Raw genomic sequence first — 24,508 nt, 5'->3', positions numbered from 1 at the left:
GTGCTATCAAGGTGATTTATCGTCCTGCAAAACACATTTCACAAAGATCCAGCTATCAGCATTGAATGTGCCTGTACATAAAAATAACATATCCAGAGTGACAACCCTGCCAGCCTCTTGTTCAGCAATGTTTTGCATGTAATTTTTATCTTGTGTACTTGTTGCATGATCAAAAAATTGCTACCGTACTGCCAACAATTACGTTTGTTTGTTTTTTTAACATCTTTATTGGAGTATAAGTGCTTTACAATGTTGTGTTTGTTTCTGCTATATAACAAAGTGAGTCAGCTATATGTATACATATATACCCATATACATATACATATATACTCTTGTGTCTCCTTCCCACCCTCCCTATCCCACCCTTCTAGGTGGTCACAAAGCACCAAGCTGATCTCCCTGTGCTATGTGGCTGCTTCCCACTAGCTATCTATTTTACATTTGGTAGGTATATATGTCAATTCTACTTAAATCTAGAAGATTGAAAGACCAAAAGAGGAAGCACTGGCACCTGTATAGAGATAACAAAACTTTCCTTAAAACCCCCAGGCGTCTTTCCTTTATATCTCACTGACCAGAACTGAGTCACAGAGGCTGTGGGGAGGCTAGGAAATCTAATTTTTTAACTGAGTTATGTCACTACACAGAAAATCAGAGTTCTGATAGGATCAGCAAAGTAAGAAATCAGTATTGAGTGGACAACCACTTGTGTCTACCATAGTGCGTTAACCATTTCTTAAATGCTATATAAAATGGACTTCTTGTGTTGTTAATCCCCATACACTCTGTTGCAGTTCAGGAACTCTATAGAATTCTTTCCTAAAGAAGACAAAGTATGACAATATTTCTTTCAGCAAATTGATGATATGACACAGCTTTGAATTACTGCATTGCATTTTTCTCTAAGAGAGGCGAATTTTTTAGGATTGGGATTACCAATTAATATTTTTGTGTGTTAGGTACTCAATCATAGGAAAATTATTTGAAAATTTTTGTGCATGCAATTATTATTATTGCTATTATATGAATTAGGGATGGACTATGAAGGAGAAAAACTGACAAAACATATTCTACTGTGGAATACTCTACCTTCTACAGATATTGTGGGCCATAATTAAATGTTTTAACTTCTTAGTTATTAATAAATATAAAATACTGTTATGGGGAAAAACAGTGTACAAGTAGATTTTCATACAGAATTATGAAAAATTAATATTGAAATCTATAAAACATTTAAAGAGGCTTTACATCTTTTAAACAAACATATATAATGATCTTCTACAAACATTTTTTGTTCATTTTTGAAATGAAATACATTTGAAGTTAAATACTGAGGTTAAATACAACCAAAATTGTTGATGTATTTAATTACATCATGCAGACTGAAGAATGCTACAAACTTTGTTTTCAGTTACACCCTAGGAAATGCATTGAGGCCCTCCACCAAGTGCTTTTTTAATAGATGATTGATTTCTACTACAAGAAGTTAAGATAAGCTCATTTTTGAGAATCAAAGCTATTATTGGTTAAGACCTAAGCATTAAAGACAATTACTTCATAGTAAGCATGCCACTTTGCCTCATCTAGAGACACTATTCTGAGTTGGGACAGTCATATTTAAACTAAAAGGCTAGTTATTTTGCCTAATTTATTTCCCTTTAAATTACCATTCCACATTTTCTAAAAGCATTTTTCTCTTATTAATAATATTTATAGGGGAGACCTTCAAGATGGTAGAGGAGTAAGATGTGGAGATCAACTTTCTCCCCACAAATATATCAAAAATTCAATTACATGTGGAACAACTCCTACAGAACACCTACTGAATGCTGGCAGAAGACCTCAGGCTTCCCAAAAGGCAAGAAACTCCCCACATACCTGGGTAGGGCAAAAGAATAAAAGGAAAAACAGAGACAAAAGAATAGAGACGGGACCTGCACCTCTGGGAGGGAGCTGTGAAGGAGGAAAAGTTTCCACACACTGGGAAGCCCCTTCACTGGCAGAGACAGGGGTTGGGTTTGGGGGGGGAAGCTTCAGAGCCATGGAGGAGAGTGCAACGACAGGGGTGCGGAGGGCAAAGCAGAGAGATTCCCACACAGAGGATCGGTGCCGACCAGCACTCACCAGCCCAAGAGGCTTGTCTGCTCATCCGCCATGATGGGCGGGGCTGGGAGCTGAGGCTTGGGCTTTGGAGGTCAGATCCCAGGGAGAGGACGGGGGTTGGCTGCATGAACACAGCCTGAAGGGGGCTAGTGCCCCACAGCGAGCCGGGAGGGAGTCTGGGAAAAAGTCTGGAGCTGCCTAAAAGGCAAGAGACCATTGTTTCAGGGTGTGCGAGGAAAGGAGATTCCTTCCCTGTCTCCCCACAGAAGGCAGAGCACCACCTAAATGAGCTCCAGAGAAGGGTGTGAGCCATGGCTATCAGCTTCGACCCCAGAGACGAGCATGGAATGCTAACACTGCTGCTGCAGCCACCAAGAATCCTGTGTGCAAGCACAGGTCACTAGCCACACCTCCCCTTCCAGGAGCCAGTGCACCCCGCCACTGCCAGGGTCCCATGATCCGGGGACAACTTCCCCGGGAGAACACACAGTGTACTGCAAGCTGTTGTAACGTCATGTTGGCCTCTGCTGCTGCAGGCTTGCCCCACATTCCAATTATGACTAGAGTACCCTTCCCTCTCCCCAGCCTGAGTGAGCCAGAGCCCCCCCACACTCCTTTAATGCCCTCCTGTCTGGGCAGGAAACAGACACCCCCAGGTGACTGACATGCATAAGCAGGGCCAATCCAAAGCTGAACCCCAGGGGCTGTGCAAACAAAAAGGAGAAAGGGAAATTTCTCCCAGCAGCTTCAGGAGTATCAGATTAAAACCCCACAATCAACTTAGTGAACCCTGCATTTGTGGAATACCTGAATATACAATGAATTTTCCCAAAATGGAAGTGGTAGACTTTGGGAGCAACTGTAGACTTGGAGTTTGCTTGCTGTCTCTGATTTGTTTCCGGTTTTTATGTTTATCTTAGTTTAGTTTTTAGTACTTGTTATCACTGGTGGGTTTGATTATTGGTTTGGTTGCTCTCTTCTTTTTTCAAATTTTTTTATTTTTTTAAATTTTATTATTTTTTTCCTTTTTTCTCTTTTTGTGAGTGTGCATATGTATGCTTTTTTGTGTGATTTTTTTCTCTTTAGGTTTGCTTTTACCATTTGTTCTGGGGTTCTGACTGTTCATTTTTTTGTTGTTTGTTTGTTTTCTTCTTATGAGTGTGTGTGTGCGTGGTTCATTTTGTGATTTTTGTCTGTTTAGTTATGCTTTTACCATTTGGTTTGGGACCTTATGTGTTCTTTTTCTTTTATTTTCTTTTCTTCTTTTTCCTCTGAGCCGTGTGGCTGGAAGGGTCTTAGTGTCTGGCTGGGTGTCAGGGTTGAGCCTCTGAGGTGGGACAGCCAAGTCCAGGACATTGGACCATCAGAGACCACCAGGCGCCATGTAATATCAGTCAGAGAGAGCTCTCTCAGAGATCTCCATCTCAACACTAAGACTCAGCACCAGCCAATGGCCAGGATGCTCTAGTGCTGGATGCTCCATGCTAAACTAGCAATATAGGAACACAAGCCCACCCATTAGTAGAGAGGCTGCCTAAAGTCATACTAAGTTTACAAACATCCCAAAAAACACCACCGGACGTGGCCATGCCCAACAGAAGGACAAGATTCAGCACCACCCACCAGAACACAGACACCAGCCCTCTCCACCAGGAAGCCTGCACAAGCCACTGAACCAACCTCACCCACTAGGGCAGACACCATAAACAACACAAACTACGAACCTGCAGCCTGAGAAAAGGAGACCACAAACACAGTAAGTTATGCAAAATGAGAAGACAGAGAAATATGAGGCAGATGAAGGAGCAAAGTAAAAACCCACCAAACCAAACAAATGAAGAGGAAATAAGCAGTCTACTTGAAAAAGAATTCAAAGTAATGATAGTAAAGATGATCCAAAATCTTGGAAATAGAATGGAGAAAATACAAGAAACGCTTAACAAGGACCTAGAAGAACTAAAGAGCAAACAATGATGAACGACATAATAAATGAAATTAAAATTTCTCTAGAAGGAATCAATAGTGGAATAATTGAGGCAGAAGAGTGACCTGGAAGACAAAATAGTGGAAATAAGAGCCTCAGAGCAGAATAAAGAAAAAAAGAATGGAAAGAATTGAGGACAGTCTCAGAGACCTCTGGGACAACGTTAAATGCATGAACATTCGAATTATAGGGGTCCCAGAAAAAGAATAGAAAAAGAAAGGGACTGAGAAAATATTTGAAGAGATTATAGTTGAAAACTTCCCAAACATGGGAAATAGTTAATCAACTCCAGGAAGCAGAGCGTCCCATACAGAATAAATCCAAGGAGAAATATGCTGAGACACATATTAATCAAACTATCAAAAATTAATACAAAGAAAAAATATTAAAAGCAGCAAGGGAAAAGCAACAAATAACATACAAGGGAATCCTCATAAGGTTAACAGCAGATCTTTCAGCAGAAACGCTGCAAGCCAGAAGGGAGTGGGAGGACATATTTAAAGTGATGAAAGGGAAAAACATACAACCAAGATTACTCTACCCAACAAGAATCTCATTCAGATTCGACAGAGAAATTAAAACCTTTACAGACAAGCAAAAGTTAAGAGAATTCAGCACCACCAAACCAGCTTTACAGTAAATGCTAAAGGAACTTCTCTAGGCAGGAAACACAAAAGAAGGAAAAGACCTTTAATAACAAACCCAAAACAATTAAGAAAATGGTAATAGGAACATACTTATCGATAATTACATTAAATGTAAATGGATTAAATGCTCCAACCAAAAGACAAACACTGGCTGAATGGATACAAAAACAAAACATGTATATATGCTGTCTACAAAAGACTCACTTCAGACATAGGGGCAGACTGAAACTGAGGAGATGGAAAAAAGATATTCCATGCAAACGGAAATCAAAAGAAAGCTGGAGTGGCAATTCTCATATCACACAAAATAGACTGTAAAATAAAGATTATTACAAGAGACAAAGAAGGACATTACATAATGATCAAGGGGTCATTCCAAGAAAAAGATATAACAATTGTAAATATTGTTTACAATTACAATGCACCCAACATAGAAGCACTTCAATACATAAGACAAATGCTAACAGCCATAAAAGGGGAAATTGACAGTAACACAGGGAACTTTAACACCCCACTTTCACCAACGGACAGATCATCCAAAATGAAAATAAATAAGGAAACATAGGCTTTAAATGACACATTAAACAAGATGGATTTAACTGATATTTATAGGAGATTCCATATAAAAACAACACAATACACTTTCTTCTCAAGTGCTCATGGAACATTCTCCAGGATAGATCATATATTGGGTCACAAATCAAGCCTTGGTAAATTTAAGAAAATTGAAATTGTATCAAGTATCTTTCCTGACCACAACACTATGAGACCAGATAGCAATTACAGGAAAAAACAATGTAAAACATAGAAACACATGGAGGCTAAACAATATGCTACTAAATAACCAAGGGATCATGAAGAAATCAAAGAGGAAATCAGTGAACACCTAGAAACAAATGACAAAGAAAACACGAAGACCCAAAACATATGGGATGTAGCAAAAGCAGTTCTAAGAGGGAAGTTTAGAGCAATACAATCCTACCTCAAGAAACAAGAAACACCTCAAATAAACAACCTACCCTTACACCTAAAGCAATTAGAGGAAGAAGAACAACAACAACAAAAAAAAATGAAGTTAACAGAAGGAAAGAAATCATAAAGATCAGATCAGAGATAAATGAAAAAGAATTGAAGGAAATGACAGCAAAGATCAACAAAACTAAAAGCTGGTTCTTTGGGAAGATCAACAAAATTGATAAACCATTAGCCAGACCCATCAAGAAAAGAAGGGAGAAGACTTAAATCAACAGAATTAGAAATGAAAAAGAAGTAACAACTGACACTGCAGAAATCTAAAGGATCATGATAGATTACTAGAAGCAACTATATACCAATACAATGGATAACCTGGTTGAAATGGACAAATTCTTAGAAAAGTAGAACCTTTTAAAACTGAACCAGGAGGAAATAGAAAATATGAACAGACAAACCACAAGCACTAATAATAAGACTGTGATGAAAAATCTTCAAACAAATGCCCAGGGAAAGATGCCTTCACAGGTAAATTCTATCAAACATTTAGAGAAGAGCTTACACCTACCCTTCTCAAACTCTTCAAAAATATAGCAGAGGGAGGGACACTTCCAAACTCATTCTACCATGCTACCATCACGATGATGCCAAAACCAGACAAAGATGCCACAAAAAAAGAAAACTACAGGCCAATATCACTGATGAACATAGATGTAAAAATCCTCAACAAAATACTAGCAAACAGAATCCAACAGCACATTAAACAGATCATACACCATGATCAAGTAGGGTTTATCCTAGGAATGCAAGGACTCTTCAATATATGAAAATCAATCAATGTAATATACCATATTAACAAAATGAAGGACAAAACCACATGATAATCTCAACAGATGCATAAAAAACTTTTGACAAAATTAAACACACATTTATGATGAAAACTCTCCAGAAAGTAGGGATAGAAGGAAATTACCTCAACATAATAAAGGCCTTTATGACAAACCCACAGCCAACATCATTCTCAATGGTGAAAAGCTGAAACCATTTCCACTAAGATCAGGAAGAAGAAAGGGTTGCCCATTCTCACCACTATTATTCAACACAGTTTTGGAAGTGTTAGCCATGGCAATCAGAGAAGAAAAGGAAATAAAAGGAATCTAAATCAGAAAAGAAGAAGTAAAAGTGACACTGTTTGCAGATGATATGATACTATACATAAAGATTCCTAAAGATGCTACCAGAAAACTACTAGAGATGATCAATGAATTAGGTAATGTAGCAGGAGACATAGTTAAAACACATATATCTCTTTCCTTCCTATACACTAACGATGAAAAATCTGAAAGAGAAATTAAGGAAACACTCCCATTTACCATTGCAACAAAAAGAATAAAATACCTATGAATAAACCTACCTAAGGACACAAAAGACCTGTATGCAGAAAATTATAAGACCCTGGAGAGATATACCATATTCTTGGATGGGAAGAGTCAACATTGTGAAAATGACTATACTACCCAAAGCAATCTACAGATTCAGTAGATTCCTATCAAAATACTATAGGCATTTTTCACAGAACTAGAACTAAAAATTTTATAGTTTGTATGTAAACACAAAAGGCCCTGAATAGCCAAAGCAATCATGAGAAAGAAAAACTGAGCTGGAAGAATCAGGCTCCCTGACTTCAGACTATACTACAAAGCTACAGTAATCAACACAGTATGGTTCTGGCACCAAAACAGAAATACAGATCAATGGAACAGGATAGAAAGCCCAGAGATAAACCCACGCACATATGGTCACCTTATCTTTGACAAAGGAGGTAAGAATATACAGTGGAGAAAAGACAGCCTCTTCAATAAGTAGTGCTGGGAAAATTGGACAGTTACATGTAAAATAATGAAGTTAGAACACTCCTTTACACCATACACAAAAATAAACTCAAAATGGATTAAAGACCTAAATGTAAGGCCAGACACTATAAAACTCTTAGAGGAAAACATAGGCAGAACACTCTATGACATAAATCACAGCAAGATCTTTTTTGACCCACCTCCTAGAGAAAAGGATATAAAAACAAAAATAAACAAATGGGACCTAATGAAACTTAAAAACTTTTGCACAGCCAAGGAAACCATAAACAAGATGAAAAGACAAACCTCAGAATGGGAGAAAATATTTGCAAATGAAGCAACTGACAAAGGATTAATCTCCAAAATATACAAGCAGCTCACGCAGCTCAATATCAAAAAAATCAAACAACCCAATCCAAACATGGGCAGAAGACCTAAATAGATACTTCTCCAAAGAAGATATACACATTGCCAACAAACACATGAAAGGATGCTCAACATCACTAATCATTAGTGAAATGCAAATCAAAACCACAATAAGGTATCTTCTCACACTGGTCAGAATGGCCATCATCAAAAAATCTACAAACAATAAAAGCTGGAGAGGATGTGGAGATAAGGAAACCCTCTTGCACTGTTGGTGGGAATGTAAATTGATATAGCCACTATGGAGAACAGTATGGAGGTCCCTTAAAAAACTAAAAATAGAACTACCATATGACCCAGCAATCCCACTACTGGGCATATACCCAGAGAAAACCATAATCCTAAAAAGAGATATGTACCACGATATTCACTGCAACAGTATTTACAATAGCTGGGACATGGAAGCAACCTAAGTGTCCATCGACAGATGAATGGATAAAGAAGATGTGGCACATGTATACAATGGAATATTACTCAGCCATAAAAAGAAACGAAATTGAGTTATTTGTAGTAAGGTGGATGGACCTAGAGTCTGTCATACAGAGTAAAGTAAGTCAGAAAGAGAGAAACAAATACTGTATGCTAAGACATATATAAGAATCTAAAGAAAATGCTTCTGATGAACCTAGGGGCAGGACAGGTATAAAGATGCAAACATAGAGACTGGACTTGAGGATATGGGGAGGGGGAAGGGTAAGCTGGACCAAAGTGAGAGAGTAGCATTGACATATATGCACCAAAAAATGTAAAATCGTTAGTGGGAAGCAGCTGCATAGCACAGGGATGTCAGTTCAGTGCTTTGTGACCACCTAGTGGGGTAGGATAGGGAGGGTGGGAAGGAGGCTCAACAGGGAACGGATATGGGGATATATGTATACACATAGCTGATTCACAGCAGAAACTAACATAACATTGTAAATCAGTTATACTCCAAGAAAGATGTTAAAAAAAAAAAAAAAAAAAATAAGATTAATCATTTCAGTGGAAAATTAAAATTGATAAAAAAGGAAATTTTAAAACTAAATAAAGGGCTTCCCTGGTGGTGCAGTGGTTGAGAGTCCACCTGCTGATGCAGGGGACACAGGTTAGTGCCCTGGTCCGGGAGGATCCCACGTGCCACAGAGTGGCTGGGCCCGTGAGCCATGGCCACTGGGCCTGCGCATCTGGAGCCTGTGCTCTGCAGTGGGAGAGGCCACAGCAGTGAGAGGCCCACAAACCGCAAAAAAAAAAAAAAAAAGAAACTAAATAAAAAAGTTACAATAAGCAAGAAAAAATAATATTTATAAAGACAACTTTCTTTGAAAATTCAGAAAAGGAATTTACATAAGATTTAATAGTGGAACTCATTTTTTAAAATTTTGTGTGGTTATTTGGACTAAAATAATTCTTCCAAATGAAATCTTTTTTTTTTTTTCTACTTTAGATGGACTCTTTCAAACTCATCATGGTGAACTATATAGTAATTTTGGAAATTCTTGTCAATGTTAAAGGAAAGATAGCAAAATGAGAGAACCTTACTGAGTACCTATGTTTTTCCAGTGACTGGATAAAGTAAGAGCATTGTATTACCCTTCTCACTGGAATTGGCATTTTCATTATAAATATACATACAAGGAAACTAGAATATAAAATTTAAGTAGCTTGATAAATTTACTATGGTACTAAGTACATCCTAAGATTTGAACATGAAGTATTCCCAAGTCACTTTGGAATAACCCTTGGTATTTTGGAAAAATAATAAATATGAATTACTTCACTATACTAATTAAACTATAACATGACTAAATATTTGTTTTCATAGGAAGGCCAAATAAGTATTCCTTTATTATATTTACAATAATGCCTTTTAAAAATAAGTAGTAATATTATTTGTGCCTTTAGAACCAATAGGCATCGATAGGTGTAGTGCATTTTATTTGATGTCAACTGCCCTATTCCCTGTGGAATGTATGTCATTAATGCAGAAAGGTTTGACAGACAAGAGATTTGAAGCCCAATGTCTACCCCTTTTTAACATCATGTCCTAGAAACATTCAAGTACTAAAGTGAACTAGAAGTGTTGAAAAAAATCTGGTATGTTCTTTGTATCAATATATAATTAAAAGGTAGCCTTTCTAGTCTTACTATTCTTATGTATCTGAAAATTAAATGTAGAATTTATCAACAGAAATGTTTTAAGCTACTATATTTTCTAATTAAATATTCATTTTAAATAAGTAAAAATTAATAAAGATCATATGAAAAATGATTCACAATTTAAAATATAAGTTCATCTATATTAAACTGCATAAATGTGTCAATAGTCTTTATTAGGTGTGTGGCAGAAAACCACTATTAGTGCCATTTATACAGAATCCAACATTGACTCTCACTGATTTATGTTTCATATTAATTATGGTCAAAAGGGCTGGTATTCACCTCTGCTAGCACTGTAAACAGTTGTAAATAAAGAATAAATAGGATTTTGTAAACCTGCATACCCTTGTTTTCCCTGACATCAGGTTTTAATCCAGGTTTTCATGTTTCCTGAATTGACCATAAAGAAGATTCGACACATTTCCGTGTGAAATAGGTACAGGCATACTTTAACATATATGTACCAGCTAAAATAACAAGAAGTAATTCATAAGTTGTGGACTATAAAACAACTAGTGGAGAAAATCATCAAGTGACTATAAATACCATGACCATTAAAAGATATGCATTCTCCTTTAAAAACCTCATACTTGCCCTTTGTGAATCCTCCATTCTAAGACCCTGGAAAGAAACATGGTAGGTTTCTGGTTTTGTCTTCGACCTAAGTCAAGGGAAGTAGTTATTTTATAGCAACTCAATCAGCAAGCTTCTATTATCACCTCCTGACCCAAATTTTGTAGTTTCTAAAGAAGCAAAGAGTTCTTGTACATATAAATTTATTTTTAAAGCAGTTGACAGTGTATTAACTGGAGTACGATTGAGATTTGTGTTGTGTTAATAAACAACCATAAGCTCAGATTTCTCTTCACTTCAGTTCTCTGACCACTTCATATGGCTTTCTTACTCAGCTGCCTTCCTCAAAATAACTTGCTTAGGATTAGTAGTTTTCATGAACATTAAAATGTTTCCTCCATATAATAACTCTAAAAGTGTTTTCTTGCTGAATTAAAATGAATATATTTAAGTATAATTATCCTCATAAAGCCTACATTAACACGATTTCTACATGAGTCTGGCTGGAAATATTATATGTCTTTTACAATTCATTGTCATCTCAGTTATTTTTTCATAGCCTTCTGAATCTTTCAAATAGTAGTTAATGTTAAATCACTCATTAATGGGTATTCCTCTTTTGTTGTTATACATTAAGTAAACATCATGAAATCGTTTCTGCAACAAAACTTATTTGAAACAATAAATTATTCACAAGATTTATGTTTCATCATATTGATTAATGGGATTCCAGTAGAAAACAGTACATACCTTATTAAACAAATTGTGTATAGTATAGTGACTCAAGAGCCACAAAATTATTTTCTCTGGATACAGTAATTCATACATAGTTAATATAATAGGAAGCAAGTCCTCATTGGCAGCTTGTCATTGGAAAATTAGGTTAAGTACCAAGATGTACCTTTTAACATGATGGAAACAAGGCAATCCAAAGTCCTGATCTTAACCATAATCACTCACAACTCTATTTAGGCACAAAAATTCTGATTTATTATAATTTGTCTTCATCGAAAGTACTAATTGGAAACGTTACCATATAGTCATGTTAAATGAAAGGATAGAATTAAAGTATTACTATTAAAATGTACATTTTTAAGTAACTACTATCCCAACATTTATTATATAACATCTCATCTATAGCAACTGATTCCTTAGTTCTAAGTATGTTTGTATTTTATTCCAGTTATTTAAGGCACAATTTTCACTAAATTCATTAGTTCTAAGGATGTTTAATTGCATTGTAAGAGGTCTTTTAAGCTTAAATTACCAAAAAAGTCTTAGCTTTGAAGAGAATACTCAGCATTTTGTTTTCTAATCACTCTTAGCACTTTCTACAGACAGCAGGCTAAGAGATTTGCATATTTAAACAATCTTTGTAGTAGAGCATATATCCGTAGACTCCCATGATGCTTCAGACAATACAATATTGAAATTAAAACATATCAACATGGAGGCATACACTTCATTCAATAAATCATTTTGCTTAAAGAAAGGAAGAAAAAATTGTAGGAGCAAAGATCATTTCAAAAGAGCAGTACCTGAATAGCAGCCTATTTATATTTAAGATAATTATTTTTGTTTCCTGAAGTACTTAATTAACCCATAATAAATATGTACAACCAAATGCAATTTTTATTTGAATATTGTGCTTGATGTATTTGCTTCACTAAAACACAAGCTACAGCAGAGTCTAACACTAGTCAAATCTTGTCCTCAGTGGCCTGCTTTCCTTGTCCAAAGTAAATATGCATGCACACACACACACACCTACCTGCATGTGCTCACACCAACACATGCAAACACTCAGACAGATAACTCAAACATACACTAACACACAGAATTTGGTATTTGGTATTAAATAAGATCAAGAAGTGTGTGGAAAGTTTTAAAATCCATATAAGATGTCTATACCCTAACCATGTTCTATTAAGTAAATATAATATTTATGTAAAAATAAAAATTTGGCTTTCTATAAGGACAGTTGAGTAAATTGAGGTATATGTGCATGTGTGTGCATGCATGAACATGTGTTTGTGAAATCCTAAAACAAGGTAACTGGAACGGTCTCCTCATTTCTTTCCTTCAGGAAGATGCATATTTAAAGTGAGAAATACACATCTTTCATATATAAAAGAACAATGGTTATTGGGAAAGTACCACAAAATGAGCAATGCTATTGTCAAATAATGATTTGGCTTAAGATTTTCTATCACTACAATGGCTACCATATTACAATATGTAAGTGCGTTAAATCAACATTTTGTACCCCTTAAATTTACAGTGTTATATGTCAAATACACTGCAATAAAAAATATTTTCGATTAATTTAAAAGTCTTCTACCAGAACAACATGTACATATATATATGTATATATATGTATATGCATATATATACATGTATATATGTATATATATATACATATATAGAGAGAGAGATATAATTTTTGTCCCAGAATTTTGATTATTCAGTTAATAAACAGTTTTATTTCTAACTATTCAGTAATAGCTTAGTACTACAAGAACTTATATATCTCATATTCACTTTAGGTCACATTATGTTATTTATTTTTATTATCTCTCAATTCTTATTTTTTATTTCACTTAATTAAATATTATAATTAATTTTATAATTGTAATGCATATAATATGTGGATATATATGTGTATATTCTTCATTTACATATCTATACACCTTTTTCATTCTTTTCTTCTTAAACTATAGAAATATAAGGGCTTAAGCAGTATGTCTGAGATCTCTTCCTGCCCAGTGTACTTTCTGTTGTAGTGCACCAGGGAAAGAGAGAAGGCACCTTCTTGTAAACATGAAAATGACAATCCTCCTAGCAATCTAATAGCATTAACTATTGGAGTATGATTGTCCATAGCATCATTTCAGCTGATGTACCTCACTGCCTGCGACAATGGTTAATAAACTGTAATCTGTAGACTTACTGAGCAGGGTTCCCTGAAAAATTGTTGTATGCTATGTAACAATATGAGGATAAGGGGATGTTTATGACCAAATATGACTCTTCTGTGTTAGTTATGTGGCAGTGCCCTTTACTTGAAGATCTCACATGTTAACTTGATTCAGAATTCATCTCACGTGACCAGAAAGGACCCAGGAAGCTGCTGGAATATCCTGGACCTCTCTCTGCTCCATCTGTGTCTCCTGATTATGTACGTTCTTGAAACTGTTAAACTTGAAACACTTCATACTGAACATTTAGCTACATTAAAAATGGGTTTAGGGCTTCCCTGGTGGCGCAGTGGTTGAGAGTCTGCCTGCCGATGCAGGGGACAAGGGTTCGTGCCCCAGTCCGGAAAGATCCCACATGCCGCGGAGCGGCTAGGCCCGTGAGCCATGGCCGCTGAGCCTGCGCGTCCGGAGCCTGTGCTCCGCAACGGGAGAGGCCACAACAGTGAGAGGCCCACGTACCGCAAAAAAAAAAAAAAAAAAAAATGGGTTTATATTTAGCTTTAGCCAAGTTTCTATTTACAAATTGTTTGTCAATAAGGCCATGAGTTTTTGTGGTTTTTAGGCTACGCTACTATAACATAGCCCTAAAATGAATTTTTGAGTATCCTTCATTTTCATTTTGGCATCACATAATATAATATGATATAATTATTTTGGCTACAGAAAAGAGAAGAGGTGAAGCAGAATTCACATTTTTCCTTAACAAATGCTTGTATGTGTTTGGCTTTATTCTCAGTTAATTTGTTTTACATAACACAATACTTGAGGGCTGAAGCATTATGTAACCTCTGTTTTAAATAGACAGCATTTATTTAAATGTCACAGAAATATGCAAATATAAGAAGCATTTTACTGGTATGGATATAAATGATGGATAATCAAATATTAAGAAGAGCAGTTAATTTATCTTCAATTATTCAATCACATTGTTTTAGAAAAAGTGAGAGCATTTTTTAATGTGCTAAAATAACAATGTCTAATGTAGAAGAGTACATAGACATGAAAATATTGCTTTCTTTTATTGTAGCATGCATCTGCACACAAATTATCCTTAAAAACACTAACCTGTTTTAGGGTCTACAGAGAAGTAGGGCTGTCCCTGGAGAATGCTGTAAACCACCCGAGCACTGTTTCCATAGGTAGGGTCATCTGCATCAGTGGCTGTCACCTGTAGAACAGAGGTACCTGTGCATTCAGGAAAACAAATTTTAGTGTGTGATGGCATTAAAAACATGATTAATTTGTACACAGAAAAAGGTAATGCTGAAATACTTGAGGGTGATAATTTCTTGTATTTCTTAGATTTATCTCTCAAACATGGTCCCTGCTTTCTTTCCATGCCACTAATTGTCCTAAATGAGAGCCCAGAATGGAGTGTTTGGTTTCAGATAGTTCAATGTGATTCTTTATATGCTGATACCATTATAAAGGGTCTCTTTTAACCCTCACATAATCAGCATTGGGTTGGGTCAATGCTCAAGAATCAAATAGGTGTTAACTGGGGATAAAAATCAAAAGTATTTTGAGAGTGTACAGTTGACTGTTGAACAATGCTGGGGGTACTGACAAATTTCAGTTTTTAATTTTAGTAGTTAAGTCTATGATTTGGGTCTGACTTCAGTTCAGTTATATTAGACCTACTAAGGGTCTAATATCTACTTAACTACAAAGTTTTTACTTCTATGTTGGAATTCAGACACAACTTTAAGCAAAACTTTTTCTGTACCTTCAAAGGATCCTAGAAAAGTTAATAGACTTAGTATGCCAAGTTCATTTGACAATCCTTATTAGTAGAACATAAATGTACAGTTGGCCCCCCATATATATGGTTCCACATCCACAAATGCAGCCAACTGTTGATTGTGTACTATGTTATGATCTGCTGTGGTTGAAATTCTGGATATGGAACCCACGGATATGGATATGGAGGGCCAGCTACGGGACTTGAGTATCTGCAGGTTCTGGTGTCCACGGGGGTCCTGGAACCAATTGCCTGCAGATACTCAGGGATGACTGTATAAAGATTTTTAATAAAATGCCATGATTTTGGCCTCTAAATAGTATTTTTACATTGAGATGCTAAGCAAAAATATAACTAGTAATTATGCACACTCAGAAGAAAAGGACTGTGTTATACCTAAGAGAAATTTCTAATTGTGGATAATAAAACATAGTGGTGACACCAAATTCTGGCAGGAAATTAGACCTCTCATACACTGCTGGTGGAAATGTAAGTTTAGAAAATTCTTAAATAAACAAACATACATTTACCATACAATCCAGCAAATTGTACTCTTGGGCATTTATGCTAAAGTGATAAAAATATATGTTCACATAAAAGCCTATTTACAAATATTCACAACAACATTATTCTTAGCAGCACCAAACTAGAAGAAGCCCAGATATCCTTCAACGGGAAAATGGTTAAACAAACCATGGTACAATATTACTATGGAATACTACTTAGCAATAAAAATGAACAGAATATTAATATAGGCACTAACTTGGATAAATCTTCAGGGAATCATACCCAGGAGGGGAAAAGACAATCCTCAAAGGCTATATACTGTATGATTCCACTTATTTAACATTCTTGAAGTGATGCAATTTTAGAAGTGGATGACAGATTAGTAGTTGCCAGAGTCTGGGAAAGAAGGAGTGGAAAGGGGTGGGTTTGGTCATAAAAGGGCAACATGAGAGATTATGATGATGCTGGAATTGTTCAGTATTTTGATTATGGATATATGCAAACTAAACACATACATACACACACACAAGTAAAACTAGGGAAATCTAAATAAAATTGGTAAATAATTCCAATAGCCTGGTTATGATATTGTTTTATATTGGATATTTTGCAGGATGTTAGCAAGGGGTAAAACTGGGTAAAGGGTACAAGAAATCTATATCGTTTCTCATGAATGCATGTGAATCTATGATGACCTCAAATTTTAAAGTTTAAAATGTATATCTTCTTGCTTCACTGTTAGTCCATTCTTAGACAGCCTTATCTGGGCTTGGATGTGTACCATAATTTTTCTCATTATAGCACTATGATTTCTGGCTTGATATACTTTCCAGAGCTAGTCACATGTAGACTACCTCTTCCATGACTAAGTATAATAATTACTATAGAACATTAAAGACTTCTTCTGTGATGTCTCAACACCTGTTCCATACCCATATTCATCTCTCCAGCTTGTTCAGAGAATACCAGTAGGTAGATATTTACCCAAAAATGTTGGTTTCATTTGGTACCTCATTGAAGAAACTAAAATCTGTAGTGGGTACCCATGTCAGACTCTAAAGTATGTAAGAAAGCCCATGCTATGGTTAAAATGCTATAAAATTATGCCAGTCAAATCTTTGATCTTATAGGAAAAATGCTGATCATACCGGGCATACAAGAATCACTAGGACTCAAAAAAAAAAAACAAAACACTATAGATAGAAAGCAGTAAAATAATGGCCACCTTTTAAGAAATCACAGTTGTAAACTGCTCAGGTTTTAAAACTTGCTGTGGCCTTACAATAGTGATTTAGGTCTAAATAATTTTAATGTTTAAACTGTAGCCCCAAAGCAACCATTCCATGAAGAAAACTGGGAAAGGCAAATAGTGCAAGATCACACATCATTTACTGTGACAGGCTGGACCATCACAGGAAAGAAAGAGTGCTCTGCTTGGCTTGAGCTGTCTTTAAAAGCCCAGGCTTGTTAAGTGAAAGCTGCGATGCATGAGTGGAATGACAAATGAAATGAAGAAAAAGGAGAAAAGGAGGAAGAAAAGAAATAAAAGTAGTATGGTGGTGTTGACTAAGTGATGGTTTAAAGTACCGAAAAGAAGTGGGCAGAGCAGAAAAGAGTTCCAGAGGAGAGAAAGAAAATATACTAACTCTCTATCTACCGTGGTCAAAAAGTATGGTCATTATTAATCACAGATACCTCTGTACTCTTGGTCTCAAGGGTAGTGGGCAATTATATTTGTGTGTAAAGCAAAGAACAGTAAATTACCTCTATCATATTTGGTGGCATCTGAAGGTATCAGTCTGACACTTTGAGTAAACAGATTGCTGGTTAAAGGGAGCACAGCCCAACTCAACCAAAAATCAACCTGCCCCAGAATACAGCAGGAGTAAGTTAAATAGCAGGGGCGGAAAATAAATTGTTCAAAGATTCACTACCAAGGAGTTCTAAACCAAAAGGAAAACATTATACTTATTTTATTTTCTTGTTTATTTGAAGGTTTGATGGGAACATTTTAAGAACCATTGGTGCTTTTGGAAGTCCTTTTACATCAAGGAAAAAAAAAGGCTTTTTTTTTTCATTAGAAATATATAAATAATAAAAACATAAAACACCTTAGGGTGTGTGTTATGAGTTGGACTGTTTTCCCTCAAAGTTCATATGTTGAATTTCTGAACTCCAGTTCTTTAAGAGGTGATTTTATTAGGAAATAGGGTCATTATAAATGTAATTAATTAAGACAAAGTCACACTGCAGTAATCTGGGCCCCTACCCTAACATGACTGGTGTCCTTATAAAAACAGGAAATTTAGAGGGAGACAGACAGACAGACACACACACACATACACACACAGAAAGTACATTATGTGAAGATGAAGGCAGAGATCAAGGTGATACTTGCACAAGCCAAGGTAAGTCAAAGACTGCCAGCAAAACACTAGAAGCTGGATGAGAGGGCTGGAGCAGATGCTTCCCCAATGCTTGAAGAGGGAACATGGCCCTGTTGATACCTTGACCTCAGGCATCTAGCTTCAGGAACAGTGATACAATAAACTTGTGTTGTTTAAGCTACCGAGTTTGTGGTCCTTTGGTGCAAGTAGCACTAGCAAACTGATACATTGTGCTACGGCTGCAGTGGAAGGAAGTGACATTTATTCTCAGAATTTATGGTTGTTCTTTGACTCTGGACAAGAGTCTGAAGTTACAAGCCAAGAAAAAAATGATTGATAATATTGTAGACTATTTGATGCCAGAACATCAAAAAGGAGATAAAATCAAAAGTTAATCTCACAAGTAGATAAAATTAAATTAGGTAGGAATTAATGGTATTTGATTTTTTTTTCTGAATATTAGGCATTACAAGTGATCCACCTATTAGCATTCTAAGTAAATTAATTAGTTACATTGGTCATTTTAATAAAGACTTTTTTATTCCTGGTTAAAAGTTTAAGTGAAAAAGAAATTATTGGTATGGATATATCTATGTCTGAGAAAAGTATCCCACATTGGACAATTCAATTCCTTTATTCATGCTATGGGCCCTAACTGTGTACATAATAGAAAAGAGAAAATTGTTATCTTCTACAGTGCTAGATTTCCAAAGAAAAATACGTAAAGATACCTAAAAGTCCATTATTCCACTAGAATATCAAAATAAGAATCTAATTTTCTCTGGAAATTATTATATGGATTTGGTCAATAGATATTAAACTAACAGTCCCTTCCCTACATAACTGGCTTCCAATCAAAGAAAACTTTAAAAAGCGCTATATAAGCATTTTTAATTTTTACAACTGTTTTCATTAAAAACAATAACCACAGAAACATTGCATCTTAAAGTTTCATCGGCTATTTAGTGTACAATATTTTCACGTTAAATATTTCCTACGGTGCACACTTAGCTAATCCCATGCTAGGGTTTAGGGCCTCTCAGCTGATGTTTGAAACAAATATGAAAAAATTCAAGTACATACAAAAGCTTTCAAGATCTCTTTTCTACAATAAAACGTGTCTTGTTTCCTTTTGGGACTGCCCTGTGTCGGTCTTTCCTTGTGGTTTCATTTTGTACTACTGTTTTATAAACAGCACACATTTTGTAACATTACATATCAATGAGAAACAGAGGGGACTTTCCCGAAAGTCTCCAAAGATCAATTTGAAATATTTAATAAGGCATTTTAATACCAAACAAATATTCTCTGAGATTGCAAATCATTATGCATGACTTGTCAGGGTTCACAGCTCTGTTAAAATCTCAAGTGGGGGTTTCCCTGGTGGTGCAGTGGTTGAGAATCTGCCTGCTAATGCAGGGGACATGGGTTCGAGCCCTGGTCTGGGAGGATCCCACGTGCCGTGGAGCAACTAGGCCCGTGAGTCACAATTACTGAGCCCACGCGTCTGGAGCCTGTGCTCCGCAACAAGAGGGGCCACGACAGTGAGAGGCCCGCGTACCGTGATGAAGAGTGGCCCCCACTTGCCACAACTAGAGAAAGCCCTCGCACAGAAACGAAGACCCAAGACAGCCATAAATTAATTAATTAATTAATAAACTCCTACCCCCAACATCTTCTAAAAAACAAAAAAAATCTCAAGTGAATTAACATTGAGCAAGAACTCTAAGTAAAAATAAGCTGGAGATTTATGAAGGCTGAGAGTACCTCTCTGAAGGAATCTCTTAGGGATTAATTCCCAGAAGATTTTTCCAGGGACTGTGAAAAATTAATAGTCATCAAGGTACAACTTAAATTTCATTCCTCACAGGAGGACTGTAATTTCACCAACAGAGAAATAACGCAGTATTCCAGTCATCGTGTAATTTTATAAAGCCTTGAGTATTCACACAAGAGTCACTGGATTAAAAAAATCCTCTGCAAGTACACTTATGAATCATCTGGGTAACAGAGCAGAATTCACTATTTTAATTGTATATTTTCAATCACAGCTATTGTTAGTTTCTGTGTTCTTTCAATTAGATCCTTTTTATGGAACTACCAAATGTGAGATTTTACATTACTCAAGTAAACTTCTTATCATATTCCATAAATGAAAAAATTAAGGAAAAAATTATGTATTTAGTGCCAGTAATGTGGGATACCTCTGCTATATGTCATTTAATTTAATAATAAGATAAATCTGTTGAGAAAATTACACACAATGCCATTTTACAGATGGGAGCATCGAGGTACATAAAGGTTATATAGTTAACAATTTGAGAAGGCAGAATTCAAGCTGGTCCTCTCTGTTTTGCTGTGACATTCTATCCCATCTACGCCATTGCAACATTCAGTCGTGATCTGTTGAGTGTTAATAGTTACAAGATCTTCTGCCTTGTTCTTGTCTGTTTCCTTGGTGGTATGTAATGCCTGTCCAGATGCATCTACTTGTAGAGAGGCAGCATTATATTTCACCTCACATACACACCATAGCCAAAGGCCAAGTCAGTAAATATATTTTGTCAGCAGAGTCTGTATATAAAATACTTAGGGGGAAGAAATCTCCAAGTACCGACAACAGTGATGTACTCTTCTGTAGCCTTATAGAATGCTCACAATTCTCTTGATTTCTGTACAGAGTAAATGGTTGCAGTAAAAAGTGACTTGACTATCATATGCCTACCAGTCTTACATATCTTCTAAATCCACTTGCATGTTGTCCTCACATTACTTTCCTACCCTGTTCTGATGTTTGTAGGAATCTAACACCTGTCATTGACATTGATTAGTGTTTTCCATGTCTGTCCACTAAAACCCAGCTCCTGGGGTCAGGTAACACCACCCTCCCAGCCATAAGGATGCTCAATTCCTTCAGTGGTTGCCTCACAGTTCACCATTTGGCTTTTCATTTCTCCTACCATTTTTGTAACTTGTTCCACAGACTCAGTTCCTTCTATTGAACTACATGACAGTGGATTTGATTTTCCTGATTAAGCTCCAATGCATACAGAAGGTATTAACAAGTCTCTCCCCATGTATCCTTCATTTCTTTTCTGAATAATGACTATACTTTACCAAATATAAAGATTAGGTTCTGAACTTGACTCTAATATAGGTACTACTTTCAAATGAGAATCTGGGTGTTCTTTACATTCAATAACTTGAAATTACTTAACATATTGGAATGTGACAAATATATCATTTAGAGAGCTGTCTATTTTATGCAAAATTTTAAAATGAGAATTTCGGAGAGAATGTTTTTAACGTGGAGGAAAATTCATACATATATATACTCTATCTATCAATCTATTTACAGATATAGAGGAATAGTAATTCAATAATTCTTAAAGTATTCCCTAGTTTAGCATGTGTGATAATCAAGTGCACTGCATAATTGCTGATTCTATATCAATTTCTTATCAAAAATTAGAATTTGTATCTATAAGTTGCTTCAATGCTCATGCTTTACAAAGTATTCCATTTAAAAAATAAGTTATTAACAAGTTCAGCATTTTTCTGAATAACGCACTATTATTTAAACTGAATTTTCATTCAATGATAAAAACAAAAGCAGAAATAAAATCAAAACCAATAAACTATGAAACAATTACCATCAAACAGAATACCAGGGACAGAAATATTTTGTCCTTTTTTGCTCACAAAAGTTGCAATAATTTTTCAGAAGTGTTTAATAAAAGATTATAAAGTATATACTATATATTATATATACATATTTATGTATATATATATGTGTACATATCAACTCACATAAGCAACTGACATTCAGTCATGAATATCAATCATTGAGGAAATGCAATAATTTCAATTTCTTTTTCACCAGTTAGCTGAAAATTTGATTTTTAAATATTTTAATAGCACAGTCTTCATATTTTATAGTAACCAAAAATAAAACATAACAATACAGATATAAAATTAAAATCCTCTTTATTTTTTAGTCCCATACCTACTCCTACCAGATCTACTATTAAAAGTAGCAACATTTTTTTTGCCCTAATATTTGTTCTTTCATTTTAATTTAAAATTTTCTGATTGTATCACAATTGAAAATTGTCATTGATATAATTAAAGATGAAGAATGCACTGCATCTACATTACCTCCCAATATCTCTCCCCCACCATGCAATTTTAATTACTTATTAATTTTAATTATGGTAGCATTACTTTTGTTATTATAGATACAATGTTTAAATCCTTATCTCTTGCTACATTGATTTTAGGCAGCAGATGTTGTGCCTGTAATGATTTCTGAGGAAACATATATAATTCATCATCTTTTCATCTTTGATATTTTTTCAGATATATATTGGAGGTCATTAGAAACACCTAAATGTCCACGGAGAGATGAATAGATAAGGAAAATGTGATACAGATATAGCTATATTTCAGCCATAAAATAAGAAGGAAATCCTGCCATTTGCAACAACATGGGTGAACCTGGACGGCATTATACTAAGGAAAATAAGTGAGACACAGAAAGACAAATACTGCATTATCTTACTTATATGTGGACTCTAAAATATTCGAACTCCTAAAACGGAGAATACAATGGTGGCTGCCAGGGGTAGGGCAGAGAAAGAGAAAATGAGGAGATGTTGGAAAAGGATATAAAGTTTCACTTATGCAAAATGAATGAGTTTTGTAGATTTAATGTACTGCAAAGTGACTATGGTAAACAATACTGTATTGCATACTTGAAATTTGCTAAGAGGGTAGATCTTAAGTCTTCTCACTACATACACACACACATTAAAAAGAGGAAGGAAAAAAGAAAATGGTAACTATGTGAGGTGATGGATATGTTAATAAGCTTGACCATAGTGATCATTTGATGATGTACACATACATCAAAACATCAAGTTGTACACCTTACATATATGCAATTCCTATTTGTCAATTATACCTCAATAAAGCAGAAAACATAAAATTTTAAATAGAAATTTTAAAAATGGATTTGATGTTTCCCCTGTTAAGTTGGAGTGCTACATCCTAATAAGTGTGGCAGAATGGGTTCATATATTGCCAGGCAGATCAAGGACTCTTGTGTCCCCAGAGGGAGGAGTCCTTTGCATCAGAAGCAAGGACTTTTTGATATTTACTTACTGGTAAGAGCTCTTTTATTCTTTTTTGTTCCCCTCTTATGTGGGTTTTTCTCGTTTACTGGAAGCTATTTTCTGCTTCATCCTTATGTCCCCATACCCCTATGTGAGCCATCCTTAGGAAAATCAAAGCAAACCAAACCAAATCAAAATCAAAGGTTTTAAGGGTATAATAAAAACACATTTTCTTTGTATGTACAGAATAGGTTGAAAAAATTCTGCCTTGCTTTGAAATCTTTAATAAGTTACCCAAGTGACTTCCTCTGTTTTCTTGTATTTACAGGGGATTTGGGGGCAGAACAGTTTTCACCTTTAGTGTTTAGGCCTGTAAATTTGATCTGTCCCTTTTACCCCATTAATTAATTTTTAGTGTTTTCAATGCTCTGGAATTTTTGAAATCTCTGGATTTATCCACTGTTGGCACAGTATCTTGCTATTATGATTTCTTTTTGATATACTTATGTATTTCAAACTACTTTTGGAATATCCTCTCTGAGGTGTCAAGGGGAGAAATATCAAAAAAAGTGGGTTAAATTATGTTGCAGTAACAATCCCTACATTTCAGAGGCATTAAACAATAAAAGTTGATTTCTCACTCACACTGCAAACTATGGTTGGGCTAGTGTTACTTTGCATCAAGTTATCCTCCCTCAGGGGCACTGTCTACTGAACTGCCACCCTCTACAATGTTCCTGTGGAACTTTGCTGAAAATGACTCTTTTGAATTGAAAATACTACACAATGTTTGGGGAAAATGGCCTTTATGATACAGTTACATAAAATATTTTATAATTATAGTTCTTGCTCTTTGGCTTATCTATATACAATGTTTCTTCCTGTTTTCTCTCTTGATGTATACCCAAACAAATTCCTGAGATCAAATTATTTAAACATATGATCTAGATTATTTAAAATATACAAACATAAATATATCACATGCATGCTACTTTGGTTCTGTACATACAGGTGTTTGCAAAGCACTCAATCAGGTAAATCAAAGTATAGACCACAGAGTTTTATTGTCTCACTAGGCTGGTTATTT

At 35.4% G+C, this 24,508-nt stretch overlaps 1 protein-coding gene across 2 annotated transcripts in view; it reads right to left on the bottom strand.

Annotated features, from left to right (window-relative positions):
• The window catches only part of CDH18 (cadherin 18), a 323,052-nt gene that overhangs the window by 212,387 nt on the left and 86,157 nt on the right, over positions 1 to 24,508 (bottom strand). The window contains exon 3 of one of the 2 annotated variants that reach the window (XM_024741732.1): positions 14,738 to 14,857. The exons of the other annotated variant lie outside the window; for it this stretch is intronic. Within the exon in view, the coding sequence (XP_024597500.1) occupies positions 14,738 to 14,857 (120 nt within the window). The remainder of the gene's footprint in view (positions 1 to 14,737; positions 14,858 to 24,508) is intronic. 2 annotated transcript variants of the gene reach the window in all.

This window comes from Neophocaena asiaeorientalis, unplaced genomic scaffold, assembly GCF_003031525.2.
Source record: "Neophocaena asiaeorientalis asiaeorientalis breed wild unplaced genomic scaffold, Neophocaena_asiaeorientalis_V1.1 scaffold10, whole genome shotgun sequence".
NCBI classification, from domain to species: Eukaryota; Metazoa; Chordata; class Mammalia; order Artiodactyla; family Phocoenidae; genus Neophocaena; species Neophocaena asiaeorientalis.
Note: the sequence above shows the minus strand (reverse complement) of the source record. Positions and strands in the feature narration are given on the sequence as shown.